General features: G+C 43.5%; 1 protein-coding gene across 8 annotated transcripts in view; it reads right to left on the bottom strand.

Moving 5' to 3' along the window:
- Nucleotides 1-19,645, bottom strand: part of SGMS1 (sphingomyelin synthase 1) — a 140,683-nt gene that overhangs the window by 15,010 nt on the left and 106,028 nt on the right. For all 8 annotated transcript variants that reach the window (XM_070752254.1, XM_070752250.1, XM_070752253.1 and 5 more), the window contains 2 exons: nucleotides 15,141-15,258; nucleotides 5,060-5,213 (listed from right to left, as the gene is read on the bottom strand). In XM_070752254.1, coding sequence (XP_070608355.1) covers nucleotides 5,060-5,213; nucleotides 15,141-15,258 — 272 coding nt within the window. The remainder of the gene's footprint in view (nucleotides 1-5,059; nucleotides 5,214-15,140; nucleotides 15,259-19,645) is intronic.

Raw genomic sequence — 19,645 nt, 5'->3', positions numbered from 1 at the left:
GGTGACTTTTGTCAAAGTTGATGGAAAACCCATGGTCCTGAAGGACTGACATGGTAACAGAAAGGTCTGATTTCACTCTCTCTAGGGAGTTCCCATGAATTAAAATATCATCAAGATAACATAAAATGTGGATGGGAGACGCCCGGATATAGGCCGCCAGGGACCCCAAGAGCTTTGTAAAGACCCGAGGGGCCGAGGAAAGGCCAAATGGCATCGCCCTATACTGGAAATGCCTGCCTTGAAAGGAAAAACGTAAAAATTTTCTGTGGCATTTGGCTATAGGAATGTGAAGGTAGGCCTCAGTGAGGTCTAAGGAGACCATGAAATCTCCCGAGTGAATGGCGGCCAAAATAGAAGACAAGGAGTGCATCTTAAACTTTCTATATTTGATGAATAGGTTTAGTTTCTTTAAATCCAAAATGGCTCTCCAACCTCCGGAGGACTTTGGAACCATAAATAGGATGGAATAAAACCCTTGGCCCTTCTGACCGGAAGGGACCGGTTGAATGGCTCTAATGGACAATAGATGAGAAATGGCCTCCTCCATACGGTTACAATCTGAGGATGACCTGGGAGAAGGGCAGGAAATAAAACGTTTAGGGGGAGGAGAAATAAATTCTAAAAGAAGGCCTGTTTGAACAGTGTCAATGACCCAAGGGTCCTTGGAGGTGAGACGCCAATTTGAAGCGAAATGAGCTAGGCGACCCCCTATGGGAATGGAGGAAAGATTACCATCTAGGTTTTTTTGAAGCCCTGTTAGAGGAAGCTCCCCTTTGGAAGCGAAAACCTCTACCCCTGGAGTTCCTACCTTGGGAACGAAAGCGGGGGGAATACTGACCTGGAGATCTCTGATAGGAAGCCGCTTGGTCTTGCTGGCGCCCTGGGCGACGAAAGGACTGCGTTTTGGTAACCTTTTTCGTGGTTGGACCCAAAACCTTCTTCTTGTCCGTGGTCTCCGTGAGGAGTGGATCCAGAAGATCACCGAAGAGAAGGTCGCGCTTTAAGGGGCCCTGGGATAACTGCCACTTTTGGCGAACTCCCGCTTGCCAAGGGCGAATCCATAGGAGTCTTCTTGCCGTTGTAGAAGCTGCAATAGACTTAGCAGAAAATCTAGTAGATTGCAAGGTGGCATCAGCCACGTACTGGGCAGCTGCAAAGACCTTGTTGAAGTCTTGTTGACCTCTCAAGTCATCTGGAGGAATGTGCTGTTGAAGTTGGCGAAGCCACAGCAGCATGGCTCTGGAGAAGAAGGAGGCTGCTGCAGAACTTTTAATGGCCCAGGAATCAGCGGAGAATCCTCTTTTGAGCATTTGCTCGATGCGCTTGTCCTCTGGACGGAGGACTTCCTCCGCCTCGCCTGGCACAGCCGCTGCCGAGTGAAGAATTTTGACAGGTTCATCTGGTTTGGGAAAAGATAGAAGCTCTTCATAGGAAGAGGAGAGTTTATACAACTTTCTGTCCTTGGTAGAGGGATTAAGGCCAGAGGCTGGAAAATCCCACTGTTTGAGTAAGGCATCTTTAAACAATTTAGGCATAGGAATTACCTCATTATCCTCCTGTTCCTCTGTGAAGTAAGGTAAATTCTCCTCCGGGGGATCAGTGGAAGTGGAGGCTTGTTTCTCCTGGGCTGCTAATCCCGTAGAAATTCTAGCTTTGAGGAGGAGAGATTTGAATAGTTGAGAAGGGAAAATAGTAATTGGAGGAGGGACCTTTATTTGGGATTCCTCATCCTCTGATAAGCCCTGGAAAGGGTCTTCATCCTCCTCTACATCCTCATATTCATCCTGGGAGGATTCTGAATCATCCTGAATAGGAGCTCTGACCGCTGGGGAAGAACCCAAGGGGCGGGAGGAACGAGAAGGAGGAAGAGGTAAAGGAAGCTCATTGATGGAGGAGAGTTTGGCATCAATGGCTTTGGACAACACAGCAAAAATAGATTGGAACTCAGGAGGTAAAGTGGAAATATCAGCAGAAATGGCAGAAGAATTCCTAAAGGCCTGGGAGGATCCTGGCTGGGGGGAATCTTCAATAATATCTGGTTCCTCTGGACCTATGCCCCATAGGTTAGGTTGGGGTCTGTCTAGGTTTGGCTCATCCAGAGATAACACAGGGACCCCAGAAGGAGGCAGACTAGAGGCCTCTGGTGGGTCTTGACTACTGATTACTTGGGCCTGCACTTTCAAACGTTTTGCTGATTTGTCATGAATTTTTTGTAGGGCTAGGTCCCTTCTCTTCTCAGCCCTGGTGACCTTGGTCGAGGGACGGGCCCCTGGAGAAGAGGAGGAAGAGGCCTGGGGGATACTAGTAATCTCATCGCCTGTAGGCCTGGCCTCTCTGGGACCTTTAGTTGTGCCTCTCTTGGGAAAAGTAGCCATAGTCTGACAATTAACAGAAGACAAGGCTGAGCCAATAACTAAATTATAAGGAGAAGATTTCAAGGACTTCCCAAGAGGAATGGATCCTGCTTCGAGGCCTCGAAGCTGCTGAGACGTGAGGACAATCTGGGCAAACCCAGAGTTCGTGCCCCCAAATCCAGCGGGGCCAGCCTCCCTAAACTTTGCAATTAAGTAAAACCAAGGCACTCTGGTTGGAGGCTTAGCCGGTGGAGAATTTAGCCTGGGACCCCCAAGGCCCGCTCCCGGATCCACGCGGTGGACTGAGGCCTACGCGGCTGGCAGAAGGCCAACACGAGAGGCCTAGATATTTTAAAAAAGGGCGCGAAGGCCTTCGCGCCGAAAAAATCGCTCCGTAGAATTTCTTAAGGGAAAAGCGATCGACTAAGTCCAGGAGACTAGAAGGCGTCTCACTCCGCAGGAGGTATTTTATAAGCCCTTAAATATTTGTATACAATAATAAAACAATAATTCAATGATAAATACTTGCACCAGAACCTCCAGGCCAAGGGATTAGAAGAATCCACAAGCGGCCGCAGGAATCGTAACCGGCAAAACCGCCGGGGGAAAACGAAACCGCAACTTCTCCCAAGGAAAAAAGCCGAGCCGCTTTATTTCTTTTTTTCTTTTAAACGGCTGGCGCAATTAGTGCAAGTAATTGAATAAAGACAATAAATCTTACTACTTTTTTGAAGGAAAGGTCGAAGGGAAGGTGTTAGAATGTTGAACGAGCATTCACAATACAACCGCAGGATATGCGAACTGAGCGAATTCTGGGGAAGGGGCGGATCCGGCAAGCTTTTTTAATACTAGGCTCAGTTCCACCGGATTGGACATGAGCAACCCATGTGACTGCTGGACCCGCTCCTTCAGTACGGAGAATATAAAATCCCCAACATTCATTCAATAAAAACATTCATTCTTTCTGGCCGGAGCTGAGTGGTTTAGCTCAACAGCCCCAGGCCTGCCAGAAGGGTGGGAGCAGTACAAATCTCCAGGGGTAGCTGGTTCCAGAGAGCCGCAGCCACCACAAAGAAGGCCCTCGCCCACGGTCCAGCCATTTGGCATTGTTTGGCCGACAGGATCCTGAGAAGGCCAACCCTGTGGGCCCTGTCAGATATGTGGCAGAAGACGGTCCTGGAGAATTGGTTGCTAGCAGATATATGGCAGAAGATGGTCCTGTAGATAGTCTGCAATTCTGCACTCTAACCACTGCACCACCACATTACTGTGGGATATGGTGATGTCATTAACTATGAACTAGTTGACAAGTACCTGGATTCTGATCATGTAAACTTGGGAACCATTATGATGATGGCTGCTACTACAAGGAACAGTTCTTAAGTCCCCCTTGTTCAGCAGAATAACTATGAATGGCGGTTGGTTCAATGAGGATATTACTTGCATAATAGTTAAAACTAAAATGATGTTGTTTTTACTCCAGTTGTTTCAACATTATAAATGCAACTAATTTCATTTGCTTCAATTATAAATTGGCTAACTCCATACTTCTAGCTTTGGGGGGGGAAATTGGGGACTGTTTGCAATTACTGAAAATTAAGAAGTCCTGTAGCTCATTCCTGGGAAACAAGTACTTAGAAACATAGAAACATAGAAGACTGACGGCAGAAAAAGACCCCATGGTCCATCTAGTCTGCCCTTTTACTATTTCCTGTATTTTATCTTACAATGGATATATGTTTATCCCAGGCATGTTTAAATTCGGTTACTGTGGATTTACCAACCACGTCTGCTGGAAGTTTGTTCCAAGGATCTACTACTCTACTACTAGTACTATATGGTTAAAATCTTTGTTCCTTGTTTTTGTTTTGAAGATGTTTTACTTTTCAGCCAAGAAGCTTCTTCAGCTTTGACAGGATAGTGAGGAATGGAAGGATTTAGCATCTTTAGGACAACCATGACCTGGATGACTGAGAATTTCTACAGACTTTTACAGATAGACTAGGTGCAATGTAGCAAATATAACATAGAGCAATTACAAAACATTGTTGAATCAATCTATACCAGTGATGGCAAATCTATGGCATGTGTGCCACAGGTGGCACGCAGAGTCATATCTGCTGGCACGCGAGCCATTGCCATAGCTTAGCTCAAACATGCATGTGTGTGCTGGCCATCTGATTTTTGGCTCTAACAGAGGTTCTGGGAGGGCATTTTTTGGCTTCCAGAAAACTTCCGGGGGGGGGGAGTTTTTATCCTCCCCCAGCTTCAGGGAACCTTTTGGAGCCTGGGGAGGAAGAAACACGAGCCTACTGGGCCTACCAGAAGTTGGGAAACAGTCCATTTCTGCCCTCCAGAGGGTCTCCGAGTGGCAGGGGGAAGCTGTTTTTGCCCTCCCCATGCACTGAATTATGCATGTGCAATAGCATACACGTGCACACTCTTTTGGTACCCGAGGAAGAAAATGTTCACCATCACTGATCTATACTGTATATTTTTAGATAATTGAAAAGTTAATATTCTTAACAAATCTTGTCTGAGTTGCTTTATTTTTTGGGGGTTGGGATGGTATAACCTAAAAGATACTTCTTTTAAAAAAAACATATAATAAAGGTATAAAGCTTTATGAATGGCAGCATCCTGGGAAGGTAATCTCAATTAATCAAATAACATATGCTGTTCTATGGAATAATGGAGGCACTTACACTCTTTGATAAATAAGTATGTCAGAGTTAACATCACCGTATGGCCACTGAATAGATAGTCACCACACATGTCATGTGATCCTGTGATTGACAGACCACCCCCGGCAAGCAGCTTCATGATCCTTCTCATGTGTGACTCCCAGTCGCCAAAAAGCTTCAGAAAGGAAGAAGGGATAAATCAACATGTTAGGTTCAAAATGTGCCTAACTGTAAAACACTTCACTGCAAGTCATTAAATTTCCAGGCTATTGAATTAATCGAAGCAGCAGAGGGAATAAGCAGCAATGAAGAATTCTGTTCCAACACAAGGCTTATGGATTATAGCTTAAACTTCAGGGAGGTATGTTCACTATACAAAAGCTTTTACAAGATTGTGTTTGCTAATCTTTTCTAAAACCACAAATTTCTTCACAGGTTTCAAAATTATAACACAGATACCCCTTATGAAGATTGCATAGGGAAGTTTTCTTTGCATAATCACAGATTTTCCCATTTTTTCCCCCCCACTCAAGATTGTTTCTTCAAAACAGAAAGTAGGGACCTAAAATCACTTTCATTGTTCAACATAAATAGGTTCAAATATCAGAGAAGCAACTTGCTCAACACAATCATTTTCTTTCTTTCTCTACTATAATCAGTCAAATGACAACAAGATGTCTGAATCGTTGTTTAGGTATTTATACTACTGTAACATTACTGTTATCAAACAACTGACTTATCTTCTTTGCAGAAGGATACTGATTAACAAGAAATGGTTGGAATTCATATTATTCTTTTTGGATAGAAATAAACAGATTCCAGAATCCAATCTCACAAAGTTAGGGCCGTGTTTAATAGATTCATTCTTCAACAGTATGTGCACTTTTTATGTATTGACATTGTATATATTAAGAAAAATAGAGATCACAATGATCCTGCAAGAAAATACTGGTTTAAATCCAATCATTTCCTATACAGATATCTAAACGTTCAAGGTTAAAACATCACTTATCTTGTTCTTTTGAAAATTCTAAACAACAATGTCATTTAGCTGACACCTCAAAGAAAAATGTGGATGAAGTTGCTCACATATGTTTACATCTATAAAACAGCAGAGTTCCTAATATATTGCAATGTTTTCTCCCAGCAAAAAAAAAAAAAGTAATACATTGTAAGAAACCAATTACCATGGTTTTAAGAGAGCTGACAAGAAAATAAACTTTAATTCCCCAAACTCATAAATGACAATTTAAACCTGCTAGTTATAAAAATGAATTAAGAAGGAGAAACAGGATACATTTGGCATTCATCGTATTTATAGTACTGTAACATTACTGTTATCAAATTAATAAAAGAAACTTATTATATAACAATGAAGTTAGAGAATTAATAGGAGTTCAATTCTGTTTTATGGACATGTCTGAAAATATTTCTTAGTAGATATAAAGTCAACAAATCAAATTAAAACAAAGTGCCATTAAATATTAATTTAATATTTAAGGGCCATTAAATATTAATAAGTTATATTCTTTAAAACCGATTTTCTATGAAAATTGTGACTCCCAGAATTCAATTGTTTTCATTATTGTGGAGAAATCTGCTCTTATGTACTTCATGTACCTCAGGAAATAGTCAGTTCTTTTAAGGATTATATTAGAATAACTAAAATCAAGAATAGGATTTAATTTTATTTTATTTTATTAATTTGACTTCTATGCCGCCCAATCCCAATGGGACTCAGGGCGGCTTACAACAGTGAATAGTACATATAACAGTACTAATATCTGACCTCGTGCAGGTATGGCTTAATTCAGAGCCTTTCAAACACTTGAGTTCCTGCATTGAAAAACTTCAAGAATTAACCATGGTATTCTTCTGTACTGGCTCTGGACTATTAGGACTGTGACCACTGTTTTGCATTGGCCATGACCAGTTAAAATTGGTGCTGGTACAGGAGAAAGGTCCACACTTTTGCCTCCTTTACATGGGAAGCATTAAGTACATGCACATTTGTATGAATATTTCTTAAAAAATAAAAACAAACTTTTTACAAAAGGTTCTGGTCTCTCCTCTTTTCTATTTAACATCTACGTCACACTGCAAGGTTAGATATTCCACGGTATGGGGTATGGTATCATCAGTATACAGTTTATTATCAGTTAATGGGTTTAGTTATCCATCTGCCCTTTGTGCTGGGCAGGAGATTCCATTCAAGTGCTTAGCCAGAGCTTGGAGACTATGAAAGACTCAAGCAGGTGGGAGGGGAGTCTACCAACCTGTCAGAGTTCCAAGTTAGACTCAACCTGTCAGAGTTCCAAGTAATTCATCCAATTCAATAAGAACCCCAAGGTGTGAAATTTCCTCAAAGAACGCATGTTCCTGGTGAAAAACCTGCTCTACGTTCCCACACTATTAAAAGTAAAACTTTGTCACTCCCCTCCACCCCCGAGTCTCCAATCACATAGTCCAATAAGCATACAGTCCATTTGCTAGGTGACCTGAGTGTCCACATTTCAAACAACTGCTCCAACGTCCTTGATTCCCGGGAAATTGATTTTTTATTTAGGCTACAAAATACCCCCGATATCGCTACACACAAAAAAACCCACACACCCAGCACCTTCGCTCCAGGATGTGTCAGCCCTGAAGCAATGGAGAAAACTACAAAAAGGAAAATGGCCACAGTTCGGCACCAACTTTAGGTTTGACACAACCCTGGCAAGAAAGACTAACTTTGAGCCTCTGAATTCCTATGAGTTCTTCTCATCCTTGCCTTCTGAACAGGTAGCATCCCCCAAGGCCAGTGTTTTGTACAATTTGGTACTCAGGGATCCTTGGTCCTTGATAATGTTACCTAATTTGGGTAATGAAATGTCTGCAAGAAAACAATCAAGCTCAGAGAGCAGCAAGGAGGACCCCTGGTTTCAACAATGAAATACAAATATTCTCCTTTATTGGTAACTTGGGGATTATCCTAAACTGCTGCTCAAATCTAGTGATGACTATGGTAGCCATTGCACGGCTTTGAAGAGCTTCTGTGGTGCAGTGGTTAGAGTGCAGTACGGCAAGCTATTTCTGCTGATCACTGGCTGCCAGCAGTTTGGCAGATAGAATCTCAGCAGGCTCAAGGTTGACTCAGCTTTCCATCCTTCCAAGGTCGGTAAAATAGGCGTTGATTGCTTACCTGAACGCCTCTTCTCGTACGGTGAGCGGGTACAGCAGTCACATGGGTTGCTCATGTCCAATCCGGTGGAACTGAGCCTAGTATTAAAAAAGCTTGCCGGATCCGCCCCTTCCCCAGAATTCGCGAATCCATAGACTAGGCTCAGTTGTGAAGCTCTGTAGTGTTCAACTCTCATTGTTAGAGGAAGAAAGAGATAGAAAGGTAAAGAAGACACATACAAGGGCGGGAAGTGACTGCTGTACCCGCTCACCGTACGAGAAGAGGCGTTCAGGTAAGCAATCAACGCCTATTCTCCGTACTGAAGGAGCGGGTCCAGCAGTCACATGGGACATACCCAATAGATGGTCCCTAGGGTGGGATTAGCTTGCTATCGTGTGAGATAACGGATTGGAGTACCCTTCTGCCGAAGGCAGCGTCCGCTGAAGCGTAAGAATCAATTTTGTAGTGCCTGATGAAGGAATTTGGCGAGGCCCAAGTGGCTGCTTTGCAGACCTCCTCCAACGGGGCTTGAGTCGCCCAAGCGGCCGAGGTGGCTGCGCTCCTGGTGGAATGCGCAGTGATGTTCCTTGGAACTGAGAGGGAGGCCGACTCATAGGCCTTAGATATAGTCCCTCTGATCCAACGGCCTATTACTGTTGAAGACACTTTGGCCCCCATGACTCTGGGATGATAGGCTACAAAAAGTGCTTCTGACCTCCGAAAGGGTCCTGTGCGTTGGATATATATTCTCAGCGCTCTGGTGAGATCCAGGGTGTGCCATCTAATTGCCAAGGGATGGTCTCGTTGGAGGCAGAAGGAAGGTAGGACAATATCCTGAGATCTGTGGAACATGGAACTGACCTTGGGTAAGAAGGTGGGGTCCAGTCGCAAGACTACCTTGTCCTGATGGAATTGGCAAAGGTCCTGCCTGATTGAGAGGGCAGCCAGCTCCGAAATGCGTCGGGCAGAGGTAATAGCCACCAGGAAAGCTACCTTAAAGGATAGGTACCTGAGGGACGCCGATTTTAGGGGTTCGTATGGTGCCTGCGTGAGGGAGTGGAGAACCCGTGGCAAATCCCAGGATGGATACCTGTGGACCTTGGAAGGTCTGAGGTTGGCTATGCCCTTGAGGAATTCCTGAACTTCAGGGAAGGATCGGAGAGGCTGTCTGCGGGGGCCCCCTAGGACAGATGAAATGGCTGCCAGATGACGCCGGAGGGTGCTGGTGGAGAGTCCTTTATGGAAACCTTGCATAAGGAAGGAAATAATTCTGTGTATGGGGATGCACAGAGGGGAGAGACCTTCCTGAAGACACCACTGGTGAAACTTGGACCACGTGTGGTCGTAGATTCGATTGGTCGAGCCCCTTCTGGCCTTTAGAATGACCTCCACTGAATCAGGGTCATGCCCACGCAGCTCTAAATCTCTCCTGATAACAGCCAGGCGGTGAGGTGGAACCACTCCGGGTCTGGATGGAAAGAGGCCCCCTGCCGCAGCATATCCCCCGAAACGGGGAGTCGCCAAGGGTCCTGGACGGACAGCTGTTGGAGATCTGCGAACCAGGGCCGGCGGGGCCAATGAGGGGCGATTAAGATTACTCGGGCCCTCTCGGTGAGGACCTTGTGAATCACGTCCGGGAGGATTGGAATTGGAGGAAATGCATAGAGTAGGCCTGGAGGCCATGGACTCCGGAGGGCATTGATCGCTTCCGCTCCCGGGGATGGAAATCTGGAATAGAAGCGAGGGAGTTGGGCGTTCGCATTGGTCGCGAAGAGATCCAGGACTGGTAGGCCGAATCTGAGGGTGATTTGATGGAACAGGTCTTGATGGAGGTTCCACTCTCCTGGGTCTATCGTTGCTCGGGATAGCCAATCCGCCTGGATGTTGAGACTCCCCGAGATGTGATCGGCTAGGAGCGACTGGAGATGTTTTTCCGCCCAAAGGCCCAGCTTGAGGGCCTCCCTCATGAGAGCCTTGGATCTCGTGCCCCCTTGCCTGCAGATATGGCTTTTTGTGGCAATGTTGTCGGTGAGAATGAGAACGTGCCGGTTGGGGATGCGAGGAGAGAAATGCTTCAGAGCCAGGGAGACGGCTCTTAACTCTAGCCAATTTATTGGCCTGGAAGCTTCCTCCGGGGACCACGTGCCCTGGGCTATCATCCCCTGGGCGTGGGCGCCCCATCCCGATAGACTGGCATCTGTGGTGATGACAAATTGATCCGGGCACCTGAACGGGGATCCTCTGTCCATGGCCGGAGACTTCCACCACTTGAAGGATCTGCGAACACTCAGTGGGATGACAATGCGTCGATTTGAGTTGCTGTGCCCCGATCTCTGAAAAGGCAACAGAAGCCACTGGAGTTCCCTAGCATGAAGGCGAGCCCAGGGAATGATGCCTATGCATGACACCATCTTCCCCAAAAGAGAAGATAGAGTAACTATGGATACTGAAGGATTAGATAAAATGTTAGAAATTAACTCCACTATACTGAGTTTTCTCTCGGGAGAGAGAAAAACCTGGGAAGATTTTGAATCAATAATGGCTCCCAGGTGAGGAATGGAAGTGGAAGGTTGGAGGTGACTTTTTTCAAAGTTGATGGAAAACCCATGGTCCTGAAGGACTGACATGGTGACAGAAAGGTCTGATTTCACTCTCTCTAGGGAGTTCCCATGAATTAAAATATCATCAAGATAACATAAAATGTGGATGGGAGACGCCCGGATATAGGCCGCCAGGGACCCCAAGAGCTTTGTGAAGACCCGAGGGGCCGAGGAAAGGCCAAATGGCATCGCCCTATACTGGAAATGCCTGCCTTGAAAGGAAAAACGTAAAAATTTTCTGTGGCATTTGGCTATAGGAATGTGAAGGTAGGCCTCAGTGAGGTCTAAGGAGACCATGAAATCTCCCGAGTGAATGGCGGCCAAAATAGAAGACAAGGAGTGCATTTTAAACTTCCTATATTTGATGAATAGGTTTAGTTTCTTTAAATCCAAAATGGCTCTCCAACCTCCGGAGGACTTTGGAACCATAAATAGGATGGAGTAAAAACCTAGGCCCTTCTGACCGGAAGGGACCGGCTGAATGGCTCTAATGGACAATAGATGAGAAATGGCCTCCTCCATACGGTTACAATCTGAGGATGACCTGGGCGAAGGGCAGGAAATAAAACGTTTAGGGGGAGGAGAAATAAATTCTAAAAGAAGGCCTGATTGAACAGTGTCAATGACCCAAGGGTCCTTGGAGGTGAGACGCCAATTTGCAGCGAAATGAGCTAGGCGACCCCCTATAGGAATGGAGGAAAGGTTACCATCTAGGTTTTTTTGAAGCCCTGTTAGAGGCAGCTCCCCTTTGGAAACGAAAACCCCTACCCCTGGAGTTCCTACCTTGGGAACGAAAGCGGGGGGAATACTGACCTGGAGATCTCTGATAGGAAGCCGCTTGATCTTGCTGGCGCCCTGGGCGACGAAAGGACTGCGTTTTAGTAACCTTTTTTGTGGTTGGGCCCAAAACCTTCTTCTTGTCTGTGGTCTCCGTGAGGAGAGGATCCAGAAGATCACCGAAGAGAAGGTCGCGCTTTAAGGGGCCCTGGGATAACTGCCACTTTTGGCGAACTCCCGCTTGCCAAGGGCGAATCCATAGGAGTCTTCTTGCCGTTGTAGAGGCTGCAATAGACTTAGCAGAAAATCTAGTAGATTGTAAGGTGGCATCAGCCACGTACTGGGCAGCTGCAAAGACCTTGTTGAAGTCTTGTTGACCTCTCAAGTCATCTGGAGGAATGTGCTGTTGAAGTTGGCGAAGCCACAGCAGCATGGCTCTGGAGAAGAAGGAGGCTGCTGCAGAACTTTTAATGGCCCAGGAATCAGCGGAGAAACCTCTTTTGAGCATTTGCTCGATGCGCTTGTCCTCTGGACGGAGGACTTCCTCCGCCTCGCCTGGCACAGCCGCTGCCGAGTGAAGAATTTTGACAGGTTCATCTGGTTTGGGAAAAGATAGAAGCTCTTCATAGGAAGAGGAGAGTTTATACAACTTTCTGTCCTTGGTAGAGGGATTAAGGCCAGAGGCTGGAAAATCCCACTGTTTAAGTAAGGCATCTTTAAATAATTTAGGCATAGGGATTACCTCGTTATCCTCCTGTTCCTCTGTGAAGTAAGGTAAATTCTCCTCCGGGGGATCAGTGGAAGTGGAGGCTTGTTTCTCCTGGGCCGCTAATCCCGTAGAAATTCTAGCTTTGAGGAGGAGAGATTTGAATAGTTGAGAAGGGAAAATAGTAATAGGAGGAGGGACCTTTATTTGGGATTCCTCGTCCTCAGATAAGCCCTGGAAAGGGTCTTCATCCTCCTCTACATCCTCATATTCATCTTGGGAGGACTCTGAGTCATCCTGAATAGGAGCTCTGACCGCTGGGGAAGAACCCAAGGGGCGGGAGGAACGAGAAGGAGGAAGAGGTAAAGGAAGCTCATTGATGGAGGAGAATTTGGCATCAATGGCTTTGGACAACACAGCAAAAATAGATTGGAACTCAGGAGGTAAACTGGAAATATCAGCAGAAATGGCAGAAGAATCCCTAAAGGCCTGGGAGGATCCTGGCTGGGGGGAATCTTCCATAATATCTGGTTCCTCTGGACCTATGCCCCATAGGTTAGGTTGGGGTCTGTCTAGGTTTGGCTCATCCAGAGATAACACAGGGACCCCAGAAGGAGGCAGGCTAGAGGCCTCTGGTGGGTCTTGACTACTGATTACTTGGGCCTGCACTTTCAAACGTTTTGCTGATTTATCATGAATCTTTTGTAGGGCTAGGTCCCTTCTCTTCTCGGCCCTGGTGACCTTGGTCGAGGGGCGGGCCCCTGGAGAAGAGGAGGAAGAGGCCTGGGGGATACTAGTAATCTCATCGCCTGTAGGCCTGGCCTCTCTGGGACCTTTAGTTGTGCCTCTCTTGGGAAAGGTAGCCATAGTCTGACAATTAACAGAAGACAAGGCTGAGCCAATAATTAAATTATAAGGAGAAGATTTCAAGGACTTCCCAAGAGGAATGGATCCTGCTTCGAGGCCTCGAAGCTGCTGAAACGTGAGGACAATCTGGGCAAACCCAGAGTTCGTGCCCCCAAATCCAGCGGGGCCAGCCTCCCTAAACTTTGCAATTAAGTAAAACCAAGGCACTCTGGTTGGAGGCTAGGCCGGTGGAGAATTTAGCCTGGGACCCCCAAGGCCCGCTCCCGGATCCACGCGGTGGACTGAGGCCTACGCGGCTGGCAGAAGGCCAACACGAGAGGCCTAGATATTTTAAGAAAGGGCGCGAAGGCCTTCGCGCCAAAAAATCGCTTCGTAGAATTTCTTAAGGGGAAAAGCGATCGACTAAGTCCAGGAGACTAAAGGCGTCCCACTCCGCAGGAGGTATTTTATAAGCCCTTAAATATATTTTTATACAATAATTAAGCAATAATCCAATAATAAATACTTGCACCAGGACCTCCAGGCCAAGGGATTAGAAGAATCCACAAGCGGCCGCAGGAATCGTAACCGGCAAAACCGCCGGGGGAAAACGAAACCGCAACTTCTCCCAAGTAAAAAAGCCTAGCCGCTTTTTATTTTTTTTCCTTTTAAAACGGCTGGCGCAAATAGTGCAAGTAATACAATAAAGACAATAAATCTTACTACTTTTTTGAAGGAAAGATCGAAGGGAAGGTGTTAGAATGTTGAACGAGCTATCACATACAACCGCAGGATATGCGAACTGAGCGAATTCTGGGGAAGGGGCGGATCCGGCAAGCTTTTTTAATACTAGGCTCAGTTCCACCGGATTGGACATGAGCAACCCATGTGACTGCTGGACCCGCTCCTTCAGTACGGAGAATGAGGACCCAGATTGTTGGGGGCAATATGCTTGCTCTCTGTAAACTGTTTAGAGAGGGCAGTAAAGCACTGTGAAGCGGTATATAAGTCTAAATGCTATTGCTGTTGTCACCAATTATGCCCCTTCCTGGACTGAGAGGCCTTGCTCATTGTTGCTCAAACATTAGTAATCTTAGTTACTGTAGTATACTTTGCATGGAACTGCTGTTGAAGACCACTCAGAAGTTACAACTGACCCAGCATGCAGTGGCATTTGAAACTTCTCAAGGCTTCATCTTTTGCTCATGTTACATTGCTGGTATGTCAACTACTACACTATCAGGTTAGATAGGATGGGCACATTCCAGGCCTCTTCCCTTAAATGTTGGTAAATATTACAGAATGTCTAAGAAGCATCTTTTCTGTGGTTGCCAGACTCTTAGGAACAGTTTATCCTGTGAGATTCAGAGGCCCCCACTCAATTAACCTTCTGGAGGGCTGTAAAAACCTCTTCCACTTTGTCTAATTAAAATTTTGGTCTAGACAGAAACCACAATTATAAAATGGCTCTGCCTAGTTCTACATCTATGTATCCAAAGGAGGTATCCACCTGTCTTGTATTTCCCCTGTCAAGCAATTTTTCTGGATAATAAATTGTGGAACTACATTAAGGATGTTATCCTAACTTGCTTACAGTTATTTCTATCAGACTACATTCAAACAGGGTAATTGGAACATTTATAGATTCCTTCGAAATTCACATGCTGTACTGCTCTGGCCTTCCTAAGGAACGAGATCAGTTCTTGACAGTCTTTCTGGCCTTTGAAGCTGGGTATTTCACGAGTCAATTTCAATGCGATAACCAAATGATTGCTTTTGAATTAAAAGCCATGAGAATATAACAGAAATATGGAACTGAATCCGGACAGAACCTGTTCCTCTGGTTGAGCAAACAGAAAACTGAGCAATAAGCAATATCGACTATCTGTGGGGAGAAAAAATATCAGCCAATTTCCTTTAGTAAGAAATTTGTTATCCACTCTGAGCCAGCTCTTTCGGAATGTCTAAAAAATGTGAAAAAATGCTGTGAGATACTTTTTTTAAGATTACCTTTGGCGAACAATTGAAATGCATGCCAGGTACTGGGAGTGTCGTTACATACATTGTAATACACCGGTATAAGTACAATGTGCCAACTATACAAAGAAATCTTCTGCCAATAATAGACCTGAAAGGGGAAAGAAAAGATACAGAGAATTATATATAATTTGAAGTGCATCAGAATACTGTAAAAAGAATGCTCCCCAACAACTCCGTTTAGGCTGAAAACTACTAAAAACAAATAAAATAAAATATTCCAACTTTCCAGAACTAGGATAGATCCAAGAAGACTGTAGTGTAGGTGAAAGCATAAAAAGGTTCTTAAAACTGTTCCTACATTAAATCTGATTCTTAGGTTTCTTTACAACATGACCAAAAGAACAGAATTATTGGAAGTTTTCCCAAAGAGCTGCAAAAACTAATGAATGCAGTGTGGGATGTAAGCTGGAATACTATGTTGAAGAGCAGGGGTATCAAACTCGCGGCATCATGGTGACATCACTTGATGTATACGTGGCCAGCATGTGATTCATCCGGCCCTAGAGCCATGAGTTTGACAGTCCCGGTATAGAGGGGCTATATGCATATTCCCCATCTTCTCCAAACAAGTAAATATATTTATTCTCCATTCATGGGTTTTTATGTTTTTATGGGTTTTTACGTTCACTGGGCAGATTTGTTTATTTTTTCCATGCAGGTTAATGGGTGACACATTTATTTTTAGGATAGCAAGAAGCTTAAAAATCCTGAGCTGAAAAAAACAAATTACACTAAGAAAAAAAGAGATTTTTCTTAATAGCTGTTAATTATTCTGCCGTTAGTCCCCGTTTGGAGACCTTTTATCATTTTTAAAAATTGACATCAAAAATAAGTAAATATGTTTACGCTTGACTCCCTATAGTTTTTATCAATATGTAATACTTAGTTGTAAGGCTTCTTTCTGGTTCCTCTGAACTACTTTAAAAGTTCAGACATAGAAGACATTTCCTCAGAGTCTTCAATTTAATCTCAGTAATTATTTCATGTAAGCTATTCTGAATTTTTATTAACAGCCTTAGAAGACAACATTCTGGTTTAAGAGAAAAGTATGGGTAATAGGTCCAACTAGTAGCAGTACCTAGCTGATCTTAGATGTTCTGAAGCAGCCCAATTAGGGTTAAAGTGTGCCTAGAACTTGGAAGGTGACCATCCAAAAATACCAGGGGAGAAAATTAAATTGGAAAGTTAAAAAAATTCTAAGAAGGAAACAACTAGAAACTACATTCATACTTATAGCACAGCCACTGAAATCAATAGAATTTAATACTTAATATTTTTGTGTAGTACAGCAACATACAAAAACAGCCAATTGAATGTAGTTATGTATATTCACACATATATAAAATAAACATCAAGTATAAATATAAAGCTGAACAGACTGTGAAGATTTACTTTGGGAAAGCAATGCTTTCAACTGAAAGGGCACCACTAATGCTATTTTACAAACGTTTTGTGCAAGACTTAAAATGCTTGGCTCTAATATGTAGGGGAGATATTATCTAATCCTCCATTTAGTGTACAAAACTACTAATACAGTTTTCTTGGATCCAGACCATTATATGAAATATTAATGGATGCTTTCCCTCCAAACATTGTCATATTTCAAAAGCAAGTACTGTACTCCAAAATGTTTTTCGAGTTGGAGATTACATAACAAATATATTTGGCTTTTTCACAAATTGCATAATACGAAAAAGTAAAGTAGAGTAGAGGCAGTAATCCAACATTCTCAATCATTTTGTCAAAATTTCTCTTTTACAACCAGGAGAAATATTTTTTAGCATAAGACGAAGCAAAGGAAGTTGAAATCAATGGTATTAACAACTTTATGTTGCTTCCAATCTTTCTTCCATAGATAGGCTTAATTTCAGGTCTTTGAAACCTTCATTTGGGGCTTTAAAATTATGAACTCCACTGATTCCTATTTACGAGTGAAACTCTAAATTTCTACATACAGCACTTGCTTTAGATGCCAAATACAAGAAGATCTTTGTCTGCATATAAACCAGTTATGAGAACTATTTTACCCATCTTTAAAATCACCTGCCCCATCCCATTCAGGGCACATTTATCACCTATATGAAACTGCCAAAAATCTCATATTTTATCACAATTGCCCTGAGAAAGCTTTCAACTAGGAAAAAAAATCCCGATGTAACATTATGGAGGCTGGACAATCTGCATGTATATTGCTTCTTTTAAAGCCCAAGTCCTAATTTTATGATGAAGTCAAGAAATATTCTTGTATAACAATAATCTTCCCTCTCCTCTACTTTATATATCCTGTCCTCACCCCACGTCTCAAAAACGCCACACTACAAACGTTTCCCCAAATCTCGTGAATTGCAGGGAGTATACAAGAGTCATATTGCTTCTCTGGACAATACATTTCTCCATCATGCAGAAGAATCTAATTGAATCTCTATTTTTTTCTTCTTCACACACCTGAAGGCTATCATTGATGCAATTCCTCTCTCATCATAAGGCAGGGGTGTCAAACTCACACTGTCACGTGACATATTGGAACTTTTTCTCCCTTCATTAATTGAGGGTGTGGGCATGCAATGTATCCAGCCTGCGGGGCATGAGTTTGACACCTGTCTTAGGGAATCCAAGACTTGCACAAATTACTTGCTAAATCAAACCCTCCCTAAATTTAGAATTGCATCCTTTAAAGCTAGATTTGATATTCTTAAATATGCACTTCTTCAAAGCATGTATAATAAAATGGTAAAGTAAATACAGTGGTACCTCGGTACTCGAACGCTTCCTTTCTCGTACATTTCGGATAACGAACAAATTTTTCGGCAAAAATTTGCTTCGGTATCTGAACAAAAATTCAGATACCGAACAGCCAGAGAAAATTTTGTTCATTATCCAAAATGTAATCCCGGCAGCTTCAGGGGGCTGAGGAGCATTCTAAGAGCTCCAAGCTGCAGGAAGGGTGGGGGCTGCTGCAATCTTGGCAGCTTCTGGGGGCTCCTTTCCTCATTGCTTCCTCTTATTACCTGTAAGCAGCTTCAAAAACTTTCTCCTTCCCTGTGGCTGCAACAGCGGCAGCTTCCCTTCCAGTAGCAACAGCGCCGGGAACGTCACGTGATGAAGGGAAGCCGCCGGAGCCATCTCAGCAGTTGCTGCCGCTCCAGAAGCTTCCCTTCATTACGTGACTTCCCGGCGCTCTTGGTACTGGAAGGGAAGCCGCTGCTGTTGCAGCCACAGGGAAGGAGAAAGTTTTTGAAGCTGCTTACAGGTAATAAAAGGAAGCAATGAGGAAAGAAGCCCCCCAAAGCTGCCGGGATTGCAGCAGCCCCCACCTTTCCTGCAGCTTGGAGTAGCGAATTTATTTATCCCATTGGAAATAAAGAAAATAGATTTAATTGATTCCCAGCGAGTTAACAGGGGCTGGGAACCAATTAAATCCATTTCCATTATTTCCTATGGGATAAATAAATTCGGTACTCGACCAAATCGGTTCTCGACCACACTTCTGGAACGAATTGTGGTCGAGTACCGAGGTACCACTGTAGTAAACTTTACTATTTTAGCAGTAATTGTAAATTTCCTGTAGCTGAGCATATGGGCCCATGTGATGACAAGGAAGTTGAAACGATCTCACAAATAATTATGCTGTCAATTTTACAGAGATAATAGGTAAATCTATATTTTGCCCTAAGTGATAAATTCCAATGAAATTCAGATGGATTTTATGTGAACCTTCTCCTTTAGAATCTGAAACCATTCATTATGAGTGCAATAGCTAAATTTTGGATTGTCACAATAAAAGTAAGACAAAACTGATTAAAGAGATACTCACCTTGGTATTAAAACACTATTTTCCATTTGGTAGATCTTAACTTAATAAACTGCTAGGGGATATATAGTTTTTATTTTATACCAATTAATGTTTTCTATTCACATTATCTGGATTATCTACTATCAACATAGTAATAGAGGAGTGAATAACAAGTTATCTATTTTGCTAATTGCTAGTGTGACATTGCATGTACAGTATTTCTTTCACTCCATTTTTGTTCTTCTAAATTTTGCTGATTTATTGATCAAATAAATATTATTGCATTGTTCACAATCATTTATAATTAGAGCCTTGCTGGTACAGTGGTTAGAGTGCAGTTCTGCAGGCTACATCTCCTGATCAGCAATTTGGCAGATCGAATCTCTGCAGGCTCAAGGTTGGCTCAGCCTTCCCTCCTTCCAAGGTCGGTAAAATAAGGACCCAGATGTTGGGGGCAATATGCTTACTCTGTAAACTGCTTAGAGAGGGCTGTGAAGTACTGTGAAGCAGTATATAAGTCTAAATACTAAATGCTATTGTGTAAATAATTATTCTGCAGCATATTTTATTCAATAGTTACTCTAATTTTTATTCACAAGTCTCCTTCATGTATACTTGAATTTTTTTGACCCACATTTACTATTAAGCAGAGTCCCTGACACAGAAAAATCACAATTTAAAA

This window comes from Erythrolamprus reginae, chromosome 5 (genome assembly GCF_031021105.1).
Source record: "Erythrolamprus reginae isolate rEryReg1 chromosome 5, rEryReg1.hap1, whole genome shotgun sequence".
NCBI lineage: Eukaryota > Metazoa > Chordata > Lepidosauria > Squamata > Dipsadidae > Erythrolamprus > Erythrolamprus reginae.
The sequence above is the reverse complement of the archived record's forward strand: the minus strand, read 5'-3'. Positions and strand labels throughout refer to the sequence as shown.